The following is a 13732-nucleotide window of genomic DNA, read 5'->3' on the forward strand; positions in this document are numbered from 1 at the left end:
TTTCAACAATAGAAGGTTAGACCTTCACGTACGCTTGATAATAGAGGGCAGAAAAATCACGGGAATATATTTTTCGCACGCGATATCGGTAAATAATTCCTTGTAGCTCTCTTAAGTTGCTCAGTCTGTTCTGTATCAAGAATGCGTGACTATGAATTGACGGCACGCAACAAGATTAGGAAGTATGTTCATCGGCAATTTTATTAAATATCCGAGGATGTTTGCCTAACACTTAACACTTTCGCTTTTTTTCTGAAATGTACATATTTATAGACTCTCTGTTGAGTACATGTAATGCATAAATATGGAGAAAATCCTCATTGACGTACATTCAAAATATTTGTTCCTGTAACAAAAGAGTTACAAAGTACAGTAACAAAACTACTTTAATAGCTTAGATTATCATAAACAGCACTGTTTTCGTAGTTTTCTCAGTTTAATTTATTACATTAATTTGTTGTACAAAAGTAACACATTGGATGTAAAGGCTCGTAACAACAAAGAAAAAAAAAGAAAGAAAAAGTAACAAAAGAACTATGAAATTGTATTCATTTTCTATATTATCTAGTTTGCATGTAAGACTGCAATTGAAATTAGTTCAAAAAGTTGATAACACACACACACACACAAAAAGGCAGGAAAAAAACCAACAAACAAATGGAACAACAACATCTAATATACATGAAATACACTGCCAGCTCAGTCAATTCCAGTCGAGGACTGCAGTTTTGTGCTTATTAGCACTCATCAATGCCGGGCTGATGAGTGTTAATAAGCACGAAACTGCAGTCCTCGGCTGGAATTGACTGAGCTGGTGGTGTATTTCATGTATTTATGCCTTAGCCCTGGCTATAGGGCGGTAACTTACTGAAAACATCTAATATGTTTAGTTAATGCATTTCAAAGTTCGAGCATAGGTAAATTGTACAAGGTTGTTGTTGTTGTGTGCCAGCTAGGATGGCAATTTGGGGTGCGCTGCTTCACTTTTCCAACTGTACAGTAATTTGGTGTGAAATCCGACTTCCACAGCACACACATGCCATAAGGACCCGTTTATAAGGCAACCATTCACAGCATAACAATACATTCACACAAAGAAAGAACAAGGACAGGAGAGAGAAAGTACGTCTATGCCGAACCCAGACCTTCGTGTCGCAGTTAGACTTCTCTGACCACTAGACCAGTAGCCAACTTAACCTATAACCAGAAGCCAACTTGCCAAAGTTTTTCCAAAGGAATAGCAAAAAATTCTCTTGAAAAGCATACAGAACTTATATTTATATGCTTCAAGAAGACAGCAAGTAGCTTAGAATGTCTTTTCTACACCATATTAGCCAATGTCTTTTTCTTTGGCGTTTTCACATTTTCATATAACCTCTGTACGTATTTAAGAATTTATTTTTACATTTAGGTCACACATTTCTTATCAGTCACAATTTGAAAGATTTATCATTTCATTAACAACTGCAAAATTTTTATTTGAAAATTTACCTTGTTATGAGGCCTTCTTTGAACCAATAGTTCAAAAATTCATACATAAATGTCTTTTTAAGGACTGTATTGCTGTTCAGGATTACCTGCAAATGTAAAAAGCTTTATGAAAATATGGATAATGATTCATTAAAGTTATTACATCATTTACGAGTTTTTTATTAATTCAATTTTTGGTTACATGTATTTGGTCAACATTACGTAGATACAACTTTCTTGGCAATGTACATTACGTTTTGTTATTTTAATGTGCTATTGAAACAAAGAAAAACAAGTTGGTTACTCTAACTTCCATTGAAGTGTGAAATAAGTCGTCAAAAAATGAATTAAGACATTTAATATTATTCAAATGCAATGTAATCCGCCAAACACATAAAACAAATCATTAAATAGCATAGTAAAACAGTTCGACAAAAAAAAAAAAAAAAAAAAAAGCCATTCAAAGCTATGCCTTATAAGTCTTTTCAAAATAGCTTTTACATGCATGTAAAGTACCATACTTTGGCTAAATGATTTGGTAGAAGCCAAAGATTCTGTGTGAAGGGAGGGAGATTTGTTCCTTTCTCGATGCTTTCTTGTATCAAGTCAAGAAATTACAGTTAAAGTTCCATCAAAATGCAAGACAAAAGCATGAGATGCAAACATGCCGGCGACTTTATCGATAATTTGTGCCAAGGTAGAAAGTTAACCTGTCGTCAAGTACTAATGTGTATTCCCATTCTACATGTTTACTAAATTTTTAAACGTATTTCAATCAGCAAAGTTTCTTACGTGTTCCCTGAAATTTGAAAACTCGCAACAACATAGCCGTTGATGAACACATTGTGGAAGTTTTGTTTGTTGATCGCGTTTACTGCCCTCCAGGTTCTTTAGCGAATTCGATGTCTTTGCATCTTTCGGTCAGTGCCAGTAATGCTCAGGCGCACTATGCAAAAGCTTTTATGCAACTGAATGTGTTCAGCTTTGCATAATGTATACTTCATACACTTCAGTTTGCAAAAGAACAATTTAGTAAGTTCACGTTTCAGGGCTTTTTCAAGAAAAATTGTAATTATGGAAAAAAAACCCAATTTGTTCACACAAATAATTTTTTTTTAACACCGAAAGACCACTGGAATTTTCAAATTTAAAATTCGATATTAGAATTAACGGCACCACGTTTTTCGTTCTGTAACAAAGGCATTGGAAGCATACACTAAACTTAAGTACTGAACAAATATTTCGACCCAAACCTATTTAAACAAGTTAGTGTAAGCCTAACCGAAATCTAATTCCTGCAGTATTTCTAATTAGACGTGCCGAACGTAAAACCGGTTAGGCTACCCAAATGTGTTGCTGAGCTTAATTTATGTAAGGTTGCATTTATTCAGGCAAACAGAAATTGCAAAATCAATATACTGACGAGAACTGGATTGCGATCGCGTTAAATAGTATTGATAAACAATTTCGTTTCAAAAGATAAATGTGAGGATGGAGTCTGAAATATGTAAATCAAAGATCAAATTGCTTAAAATTAATATTTATAAATAAACAATTATAAGGAAATACCTTTAAATTTTAGAGCCAAGGTTTCTAAGAAGATCAGTTACGCTTCTTAAAAGACCTATTGTTTGGAAAATAAAATTATCTGTATGAAAACTACTTTGGAATGAAAAAAAAAAAATACTCAGCCTTTTAAAGACTATTTTGGGACACATGTGTTTGTTCTGTATGCTCATAATTCATTTTTGAAACTATCGAATGCAAATTATTTTTTAAATTTTTTCATTGAGACATTATAATTGAACGGTTTCAGTCAAGCATTTCATAGACGGTTTTCAAGAGAATATTGCAAAGTAACGCTTGTCGGCTGAACTATCTTTGCCAGTATTAAGTATGAAGGGAAAAATTTCTTATTGTTGGAAGAAATAACAAATATCAAGTTGATTAAGATAAATAAATACCTTTGTGCTGAATAGTAAAGTCAGACCAAACAACGTAAGTAGAAGCACAAATTTGTAAATTACAGCAGACACGTGTTTCGGCGTTACAGGGAACGCCTTTTTCAATGCAAAAATAATGAGCTTATGGATGAAAAGACATCCGACAAAAGCCAAGAGCAGATAAGCATGCAGCTTAAAAGATAAAAGCAGCGGATTAGCCAAACACCAATGACAAAGTTATAAACCTTTCAGGAACCAATAGGAATGCAAGCAAAGGTCAGGAGCTTTCGCTTAGGTACGAACCCAGAAAGAAAGAATTCAATTGGACAAGGATTAAGCCGAAGCTTAAACAAAAAGAAAAGAAATTGTCAGTAACCGTGAACCGCAAGAAAGGAAAAGCAGAATGGAAAACCATGAAATAAGATAAACAAAAACAAAAAATATTCGAAAAAAGGAAAAATAAAGATAAATAGAAGAAAATGGGGGGGGGGGGTGTCAATCAAGACAAAAAGGCAAAAATAAACAAAGGAAGATAGATAAAAATGAGTGGGAAAAAAAGAGGGGGGGGGAATGGGGAAAGGACAGTATTAAAGACATGGGAGCCAAATGTTAGAAAAATATGGAACTGCACTAAGATCGTTAACTAAGTTAGAACTGTTCCTCAAAATATGAAAGGATTTCCAAAAGTCAAGATCTGATGAATTGGGGCATTTTTGGATAATCTGAAAAGAGTTAAAATCAAAAGAGTGATTCGAATCCCAACAATGTTGAGCAATACTAGACTTATTTAATTGTTGTTTTTTCACATAATTTTGATGCTCTTTCAAGCGAATTTTTAAAGCACGCCGAGTCTGTCCAATATAGGCAAGTTTACAACTACAATTAATTCTATAAATTCCACAACAATTAAGAGGGTGAATAGGATCTTTAAGAGAAGAGAATGAAAGTTTATTAATAGGAGAGAACACCACCTGGAATTGGAAACGTTTTAGAATCTTAGCAACCTGATAGCTTACAGATGGAAAGAATGGCAAAACAACCAAATTCTTTCTGATGAAGGTTCGGTTAAAAACATTAGTTTGGGATTTATTTGAAAGTTTTTTATAAATGGAATCAATCAAAGTTGGCGGATAGTCTCTATCAATTGCCACAGCTTTAAGATAATTAAGTTCCACTTTAAGAAGTTCCGACGAAGAACAAATATTAATTGCGCGATAAACAAAAGAATTAAAAGCAGAATATTTTTGATTTGGAGGATGAGACGATAGTCTATGAGGAGGTAAAGAGACAGCAAAAGGTTTGCGATAAACAGTAGTTTCAAAACCAATTTCTGTACGAGAAACAAGTACATCAAGAAATGAAATGCAATTATTCCGTTCTTTCTCACAAGAAAACTGAATATGAGGATCAATGGAGTTTAAAATAGATAAAACCTCATCACTCTCAAACTGATTCTGGTTCATTAGAACAAAACAATCATCAACATACCGAACATAAAATTGGAACTGCAGTTTTTGGAACAGCTTAACCTCAAAATAATGCATGTAAATATCACTAAGAATGGGGCTAAGTGGGTTACCCATAGCCAGACCATCTAACATAATATAAAAATTCCCATTAAAAACAAAAGAACATTGTTTAAGACAAGTACGGGTAAGGAAAATTAAATCCTCAATTTCCGTATTGGTGAAATGAAATTCAGAAAGTCTTCTACGAAGGCATAACAATGAACCCTCGACGGGAACGTTCGTAAATAAAGAGTTAACATCAAAAGAAGCCATAAAAGAATTATTTGGAACGAAACTATGAATTTTTTTAACAAACTCAACAGAATTTTTAATGGTAAATAAATTGTGACTCCTAAGGGGAGAAAACACAGAGACTAAATATTTTGCAAGTTTGTACGAAGCCGTACCAATATTGGAAACAATCGGCCTGAAAGGAATACCAGCTTTATGCACCTTAGGTAAAGCATAAAATCTACTTACGTTGTGTGGTCTGACTTTACTATTCAGCACAAAGGTATTTATTTATCTTATTTGTGGCTTAAACGGGCCTTACGTTTACATTTTCCGCCTTTTATGCAATTTGTGTTTTCGTTTTTGTTTTCGGAATTTTTGTCTATTGTTGTATTTTGATCGTGATTTTTTACTTCTTGTTTCTTATTCATTCTGTTATTGTTTGATTTTGTTTATTTTCATTTGTTTTGGTTTTGCTTTTGATTATGTCTCAAATCAATAGGTTTGCCAATCTTCGGATTAAGAAATTTCGTTTTTTGAACCATTTAAAATTTCTTCAAGAGTGTAGGCGCAAGAAAATTATTCCGAAGTTTATTTCTTTGAAATGTAATTTACCACGTTCTGTAAAAATTGACAAAGTAATCTTTCGGTCGAAATTGGCTTTACTCAGAGCTTCGATCCAGGAAACTAGGAAACATTTATCGTTTATTGAACGTGAACTTTATGATTTACATCTTGCGGTTTCTAATTCCATTCCGAACTTTAACATTATTGACAGAAATTCTTGGTCTAGAACCCTTCGTTCCTCTGATAAACATCAAATTGTTTTGAAAAAGAAATTAGCTATGCTTTGTAAATCTTCTCATGTCGTTCCTCTTGATAATTTACCTGTTGTTAATAAGAATGTTGTTGTTAATCTTTCTAGCGTTCCATTAAGTAATTCTCAAATTGAGGCTCTAAAATGTAATGATAATTTTGCTGTGAGTGTTAATCCTTCTTTTTCAAAGCTTATTGCTCCTGTTGAGAAAGCTTTTAAATTTAGTGCCTTAACTTCCTCTCAAAAAGATTCGATTCGGCATCTTATAGCTTCTAATATTGACTTTAACTCGAAAATTTCTAAACCTGTATTTGCTAATACTGTTAGCCGTTCTGTTAAAGACTTAGTTTCGAATTCTGATCTGGTTGTTACCAAAGCTGACAAGGGTGGCCAAATTGTTGTTCTTGACAAATCATCTTATGTTGATAAAACTAATGATTTGGGCCATATGCTGAAATTTCTAAAGATCCTAGTGATAAAGAGTTAAAAACTATTGCATCTGCTGTTAAGTCTGTTCAGTCTATTCCTTCAAATGTGAAACGCTCTGTTGTTCCATCTATTGCTAATTGTGCTAGATTTTATGCTTTACCTAAGGTGCATAAAGCTGGTATTCCTTTCAGGCCGATTGTTTCCAATATTGGTACGGCTTCGTACAAACTTGCAAAATATTTAGTCTCTGTGTTTTCTCCCCTTAGGAGTCACAATTTATTTACCATTAAAAATTCTGTTGAGTTTGTTAAAAAAATTCATAGTTTCGTTCCAAATAATTCTTTTATGGCATCTTTTGATGTTAACTCTTTATTTACGAACGTTCCCGTCGAGGGTTCATTGTTATGCCTTCGTAGAAGACTTTCTGAATTTCATTTCACCAATACGGAAATTGAGGATTTAATTTTCCTTACCCGTACTTGTCTTAAACAATGTTCTTTTGTTTTTAATGGGAATTTTTATATTATGTTAGATGGTCTGGCTATGGGTAACCCACTTAGCCCCATTCTTAGTGATATTTACATGCATTATTTTGAGGTTAAGCTGTTCCAAAAACTGCAGTTCCAATTTTATGTTCGGTATGTTGATGATTGTTTTGTTCTAATGAACCAGAATCAGTTTGAGAGTGATGAGGTTTTATCTATTTTAAACTCCATTGATCCTCATATTCAGTTTTCTTGTGAGAAAGAACGGAATAATTACATTTCATTTCTTGATGTACTTGTTTCTCGTACAGAAATTGGTTTTGAAACTACTGTTTATCGCAAACCTTTTGCTGTCTCTTTACCTCCTCATAGACTATCGTCTCATCCTCCAAATCAAAAATATTCTGCTTTTAATTCTTTTGTTTATCGCGCAATTAATATTTGTTCTTCGTCGGAACTTCTTAAAGTGGAACTTAATTATCTTAAAGCTGTGGCAATTGATAGAGACTATCCGCCAACTTTGATTGATTCCATTTATAAAAAACTTTCAAATAAATCAAAAACTAATGTTCTTAACCGAACCTTCATCAGAAAGAATTTGGTTGTTTTGCCATTCTTTCCATCTGTAAGCTATCAGGTTGCTAAGATTCTAAAACGTTTCCAATTCCAGGTGGTGTTCTCTCCTATTAATAAACTTTCATTCTCTTCTCTTAAAGATCCTATTCACCCTCTTAATTGTTGTGGAATTTATAGAATTAATTGTAGTTGTAAACTTGCCTATATTGGACAGACTCGGCGTGCTTTAAAAATTCGCTTGAAAGAGCATCAAAATTATGTGAAAAAACAACAATTAAATAAGTCTAGTATTGCTCAACATTGTTGGGATTCGAATCACTCTTTTGATTTTAACTCTTTTCAGATTATCCAAAAATGCCCCAATTCATCATATCTTGACTTTTGGGAATCCTTTCATATTTTGAGGAACAGTTCTAACTTAGTTAACGATCTTAGTGCAGTTCCATATTTTTCTAACATTTGGCTCCCATATCTTTAATACTGTCCTTTCCCCATTCCCCCCCCCCCTCTTTTTTTTTTTTTTTTGCCTTTTTGTCTTGATTGACACCCCCTCCCCCCCAATTTTCTTCTATTTATCTTTATTTTTCCTTTTTTCGAATATTTTTTGTTTCTGTTTATCTTATTTCATGGTTTTCCATTCTGCTTTTCCTTTCTTGCGGTTCACGGTTACTGACAATTTCTTTTCTTTTTGTTTAAGCTTCGGCTTAATCCTTGTCCAATTGAATTCTTTCTTTCTGGGTTCGTACCTAAGCGAAAGCTCCTGACCTTTGCTTGCATTTCTATTGGTTCCTGAAAGGTTTATAACTTTGTCATTGGTGTTTGGCTAATCCGCTGTTTTTATCTTTTAAGCTGCATGCTTATCTGCTCTTGGCTTTTGTCGGATGTCTTTTCATCCATAAGCTCATTATTTTTGCATTGAAAAAGGCGTTCCCTGTAACGCCGAAACACGTGTCTGCTGTAATTTACAAATTTGTGCTTCTACTTACGTTGTTTGGTCAGACTTTATCAAGTTGATTATTCAGTGCAATTTGGAACATAGTCATACTAATATGTACATCGAATTTGGAACGCAAAACTGGACAAGAGAAGGATAGAAAAAAAGATTTCCATGGTGGATGTATTTGATGAATATGAATATGAATATAGTTTTATACACACATGTAAAACTTTTGCTTTTTATCTGAGTTGGTTAGTTTTTGTATTTTTTTTTTTTTCATTTTTTTACACCAGACTTTATTATTTCACTAAAATAAGACGAGAAAAAGAGGAAAATACACGATAAAATTTTCTTAAGATAATGAATTTATGAATATGGACTTTACTAATTATTTTTGTCACTTTGTTATTTAATTTTTATTCTCATAAATCAGTTTGAAACAAATCTGTTTCACTTGATTTACATTTTCATTACTCTAAACTAGTCTTCCAGGTTATTTATTGCTGAAAGGCCATAAGTTCAAATAAAAAAAAGTAATAATAATTAATTTCAGTGAAGAAATGAAACGAAATTTAAGGTGAAGTAATGATCCTACTTGTGGCACGATTAGTCATAAAATTTTTTGTAGAATAGTGTTTATTTTTGAATGAAATAATCACTTTTTATTGATTCATGAAAAGTTGCATTGGTTGGACTTATGCACTTTCTAAAATAATTGATTCAGTTGTGCATTGTAATCTAGAAATTCGCTGCAAATGTTTGTTGAGATTATGGTGTCATAGACAAGCAGTAACTTCTTATAGGGTGGAAGGAACTTTTTTCAATTGAACACGACTAACTGGAGATTATTTCTAGGGGGAGATTTTGTAATCACAGTCGTATTAATTTTTGAATTTTTCTGTTAAATTAGGAAATTTTTAGGAATTAGTGATTTCAAAACAGTGGTAGTATGTAATATTTTCAAATTTTTATGATATATACAAGGTACGGCTATTAAATTCTAGGACTGACGTAACTGTAGGAGAATGAAAAGCCGGAAGTTGGCGCTATTGCGTATTGAAGAGCGTTTTCTTGCGCATGTACAGTGCAATCGGCGTCATTCTAAAGTAAGTGGTTCTCGTGGAAAAGGGCATTAAAACTTAGCTCTCAAATTCCTGTCGTCAAAGTGAAAATGGAGTATCAACATTAAATTTTGCTTCAAATTGGGCAAGACAACTGCAAAAACTTACGGGATGTTGAAACAAGTTCACCTGAACTTTTGAATGGTTTAAACGCTTTCGGGACGGACGCAAAAACGTCGATGATGATCCACACACAGGTCGGCCGCAGTCCGTACGCACGCTGGAAGCAATTGAAAAAGTTCGCATTATGGTGACAACAGGAATTGAAGAGCTACGTTTTAATACACCTTTCCAGGAGAACCACTTATAGAATGACGCCGATTGCAATGCACAAGAGCAAGAAAACGCTTTTCAATGTACAATCATTAGCGCCATCTTCCGGTTTTTCGTTCTCTTACAGTTACGTCAGTCCTAGAAATTAATAACCGAACCTTTTAGATAGTTTGTAGCATGACTTATTTATTGGCAAAGCGCAAATACCTACGTCCAACGGCAGCAGACCTTTTCGGGGTGAAAAATTAGAAATACAGCAGTAGAAAACAGTCAAATCCCCATAAAGTCGTTGAATATTTAAAATGCAGTTAAACTTTTATACATTAAAACAAACTTAATACTTTAAATATTAAAACAAATATATTAAAATCGTCAAATAAGCAACATCATTAGTAAAGGAAATTATCTAATAAAAAAGAGTCTAGTAAAATTCACCCGAACTTAGCCGGTGGAGAAATAACGAATAAAGAAATGCAACAAAAAATGGCAAACTTGTTATAAAGTGGCAAAGCGAATTGAAATAGAAAGGAAAAGAAACGAAGACTTTTTGTAGGTAACACGAAAAATAAAACACGACTTATTGAGGTAATAGTAATTAAAGAAAAAAAAAAACTTTTGTTGTAAAAAGTAAACATTTGTAAAAAGTAAACATTTTGTCAAACGTTCTTCATTTACTGCTTCTGTAATATTCAAGTTATTGTTAGTAAAAATTATATCATCGATTTATTTGCTGCCTGTATAATAAAAGTCAATTTAAGTAATACTAGGTTAAAATTATATCAACGTTGATTTATCCACTGCATTCGTAATCAAGTAATGTTAGAAAAGTATTCTGTAAGTACTGATTTTATTTAATGCATTTTTAGAGGCATTGTAAAAAATGCTTTTTAAAAATTCTCGCAGCCTTGATTTTTTCATTGCCTTTGTATTCTACTATTGATGGATAAAGATTCTATAAGTGTTGATTTATTTACTCTTTTTGTAATATTAAAGGCATTGTAGGTAATACTTTGTAAAAGTTCTCGCAACATTGATTAATCTACTGCCTTTGTGATCAACTTATGATGGATAAAGATTCTATACGGGTTGATTTATTTGCTACTTTTGTAATACTAAAGGCATTGTAAGTAATCCTTTGTAAAAATTCTTGCTACGTTGATTTGTCTGCTGTCTTTGTATCAACTATCTGCTTTTGTATTATAAAAGGCATTGTAAGTATAGTGCTTTGTAAAAGTTCTCGCAACGTTGGCTAATCTACTGCCTTTGTTATCAACTCATGATGGATCAAGCCTTTATACGGGTTTATTTATTTACTACTTTTGTAACAATAAAGACATTGTAAGTAATGCTTTGTAAAAGTTCTGGCAATGTTGATTAATCTACAGTCTTTGTGATAAAATTATGATGGATAAAGATTCTACACAGGTTGATTTATTTGCTACTTTTGTAACATTAAAGGCATTGTAATTAATCCTTTGTAAAAGTTCTTGCAACGTTGATTTGTCTACTGTCTTTGTATCAATTATCTGCTTTTGTATTATAAAAGGCATTGTAAGTAGTGCTTTGTAAAAGTTCTCGCAACGTTGACTAATCTAATGCCTTTGTTATCAACTCAAGTTGGATCAAGCCTCTATACGGGTTTATTTATTTACTACTTTTGTAACATTAAAGACATTGTAAGTAACGCTTTGTAAAAGTTCTCGTAACGTTGATTAATCTACTGTCTTTGGGATAAAATTATGATGGATAAAGACTCTATACGGGTTGATTTATTTGCTACTTTTGTAACATTAAAGGCATTGTAAGTAATCCTTTGTAAAAGTTCTTGCAACGTTGATTTGTCTACTGCTTTTGTTCTGTAAAGGCAATATAAAAATGCTGTGTAAAACTTCCTTCAGTGTTGATTTAATATACTTGTATTATTAGCTAACTCAAATAAATTTGCGATACGAAGCTAAAAAACATTTGCCAAAAAGCCGGTATTTACAATATCTAATTGAAAGAGAGTTATTAAAAATTTATTATCGTTTAAATCTTGCTTTCGGTACTTAACTATTACACCTTAATTAGAACAATGAAATATAGCTTAGTAATGTTCAATTACAGATCAAATTCTCAATGACATAATTAAGCTTATTATCAAAAATATCCGGTCATGCCCAGCGGAGTAAATGAATTAGCATTTTGCTTACTGCAGCCATGAAAATATTTCCAAAAAATGTGCTGGAAAATGTTGAATAACGCTTGATTCAACGCACATGTCTAATCAGCTATGCAGATCGCCGAATTATCCAGCTCTCCGGTATCTAATGAATGCAAGCGTGGCATTTATTCACGCGCATATAAATAGAGAAATCAATACCTCTAGAGGAAGTAGTGCCCGGTGCGAAAGTTATTCAATGCCTTATCTGCCCGATGAGTGATTTGTATTGTGTGCATCAGTAATGTATTTTGCATTAGTTGAAAGATTTATTGGAGGAGGTATATCGCTTGCTGAAATGTGTTTTGGTGCTATTTGGGTTGTTTCCGAAATTTTAAAAGTATTTCTTACTGAAAAAGTATGCTCAAAAACAGAGGATTTAACCATTTTTTAAATTATTTGGCCAAGTTTAATATTTTTTAACAATAATTTTAATCGATGCGTAGATAAAATTTAATCTTTTGCGCGTCTGCGCATGACATGAAAAGTGATAAAATGCCACTCACTGATGCTATTTGCGAAGAGCGCAATATTTAATTCGCTTCTTTATTTATATGTACTGGCAACGCGGTTGACAGCAAAGCGTAAACAAAACATCCAGCTCACTAATGGAGTAGCGAGCTAAGGTACATTACTTGTAAAGTCATTAAGACCATGCCTTATTTCCAAAATCGGACATTTAAAAAATTAAATAAGAAAGTAACTGTTGGGAAATAAAAGATTTTTTCTGGCTCCATTTTTTTTTTGCTTATTCTACCAATTTTAGTGACTAAAAGCAGTAATTTTGACTGAATGAAACACCCCCATTGGAAAGGTAGTCCTCGATATCAATCTGTATATTCAATCCTTGAATTACAAAAAGGAAAAAACGACTGTCATTGAACAGTGTAAAATATAAGTTATTATGATTTTAAAGAATATTACTTGTTTTAATTAAGTAAACCTGCTTTTAATATGCAAACTCATTATGCTAATAAATAGTAGTTGGGATGTGAGAGCACCGTCATTTTTTAAGAAAATGAATTTTTGTTCAAGTACATATTTTTAATTAAATGATGATATTTTCCTCGTTATCAAGACGTTGGGTCCTGCGTGATAGAAGCTGCGTCTTCTAAGCTGGAGGTTGTGTGTCCGATTCCCGCCGGTGCCCTGGGTGTTATTTCCTTCTTGTGGTTATAAATATTTCCTGTGTGTGTCCGGACGCAAAAGCGTTTTCGCTTCTGTATAAATAAATAAATAAATAAAGCCATTTGCTTGGTTGTGTACCTATTTTCAATCCGGATTTTAAAAATTGAATTGGCTTTGGAGCAAAATATCTGGAGATGGCATTTTAGATATCAGCCAGTTTCATGTTTTTTTGTCACATAGAAATCAGAATAAGTAGAAATCAGATGGTGTCACGTCGGGTGAGTATAATGGGTGAGACAACCCTCGAATTCATTATTTTTTTCTCCAGGGTTCGTCTTGAGCAATGCGGTCTTTGAGCAAGGCGAGCAAACGTGACATGAGTGCTGCAGACTGCACGGAGTAATGTCATCACGTGAGCATGAGGAAATTCCTGATGTTGCAGCTTAGTTCATGGCCTTCTTCAGACATCTGTGTGTGTTCCAGGACACCGTTCTGACTTACATTTTTTGATGGTTGGAAATTTAAGTGGACGTGATTCAATAGTGGACTAGATCCACTGAACTCACCACTGTCTGAGGTTTAAACCACTACGAAAAAAGACACCTCAAGGTAGG

At 33.1% G+C, this 13732-nt stretch overlaps 1 protein-coding gene across 1 annotated transcript in view; it reads right to left on the reverse strand.

Moving 5' to 3' along the window:
• Positions 1-13732, reverse strand: part of LOC129216285 (cytochrome P450 4c3-like) — a 67870-nt gene that overhangs the window by 38511 nt on the left and 15627 nt on the right. The window contains exon 3 of the mRNA XM_054850495.1: positions 1492-1577. Coding sequence (XP_054706470.1) covers positions 1492-1577 — 86 coding nt within the window. The remainder of the gene's footprint in view (positions 1-1491; positions 1578-13732) is intronic.

Source organism: Uloborus diversus, chromosome 2 (assembly GCF_026930045.1).
Source record: "Uloborus diversus isolate 005 chromosome 2, Udiv.v.3.1, whole genome shotgun sequence".
Classification (NCBI taxonomy): Eukaryota; Metazoa; Arthropoda; class Arachnida; order Araneae; family Uloboridae; genus Uloborus; species Uloborus diversus.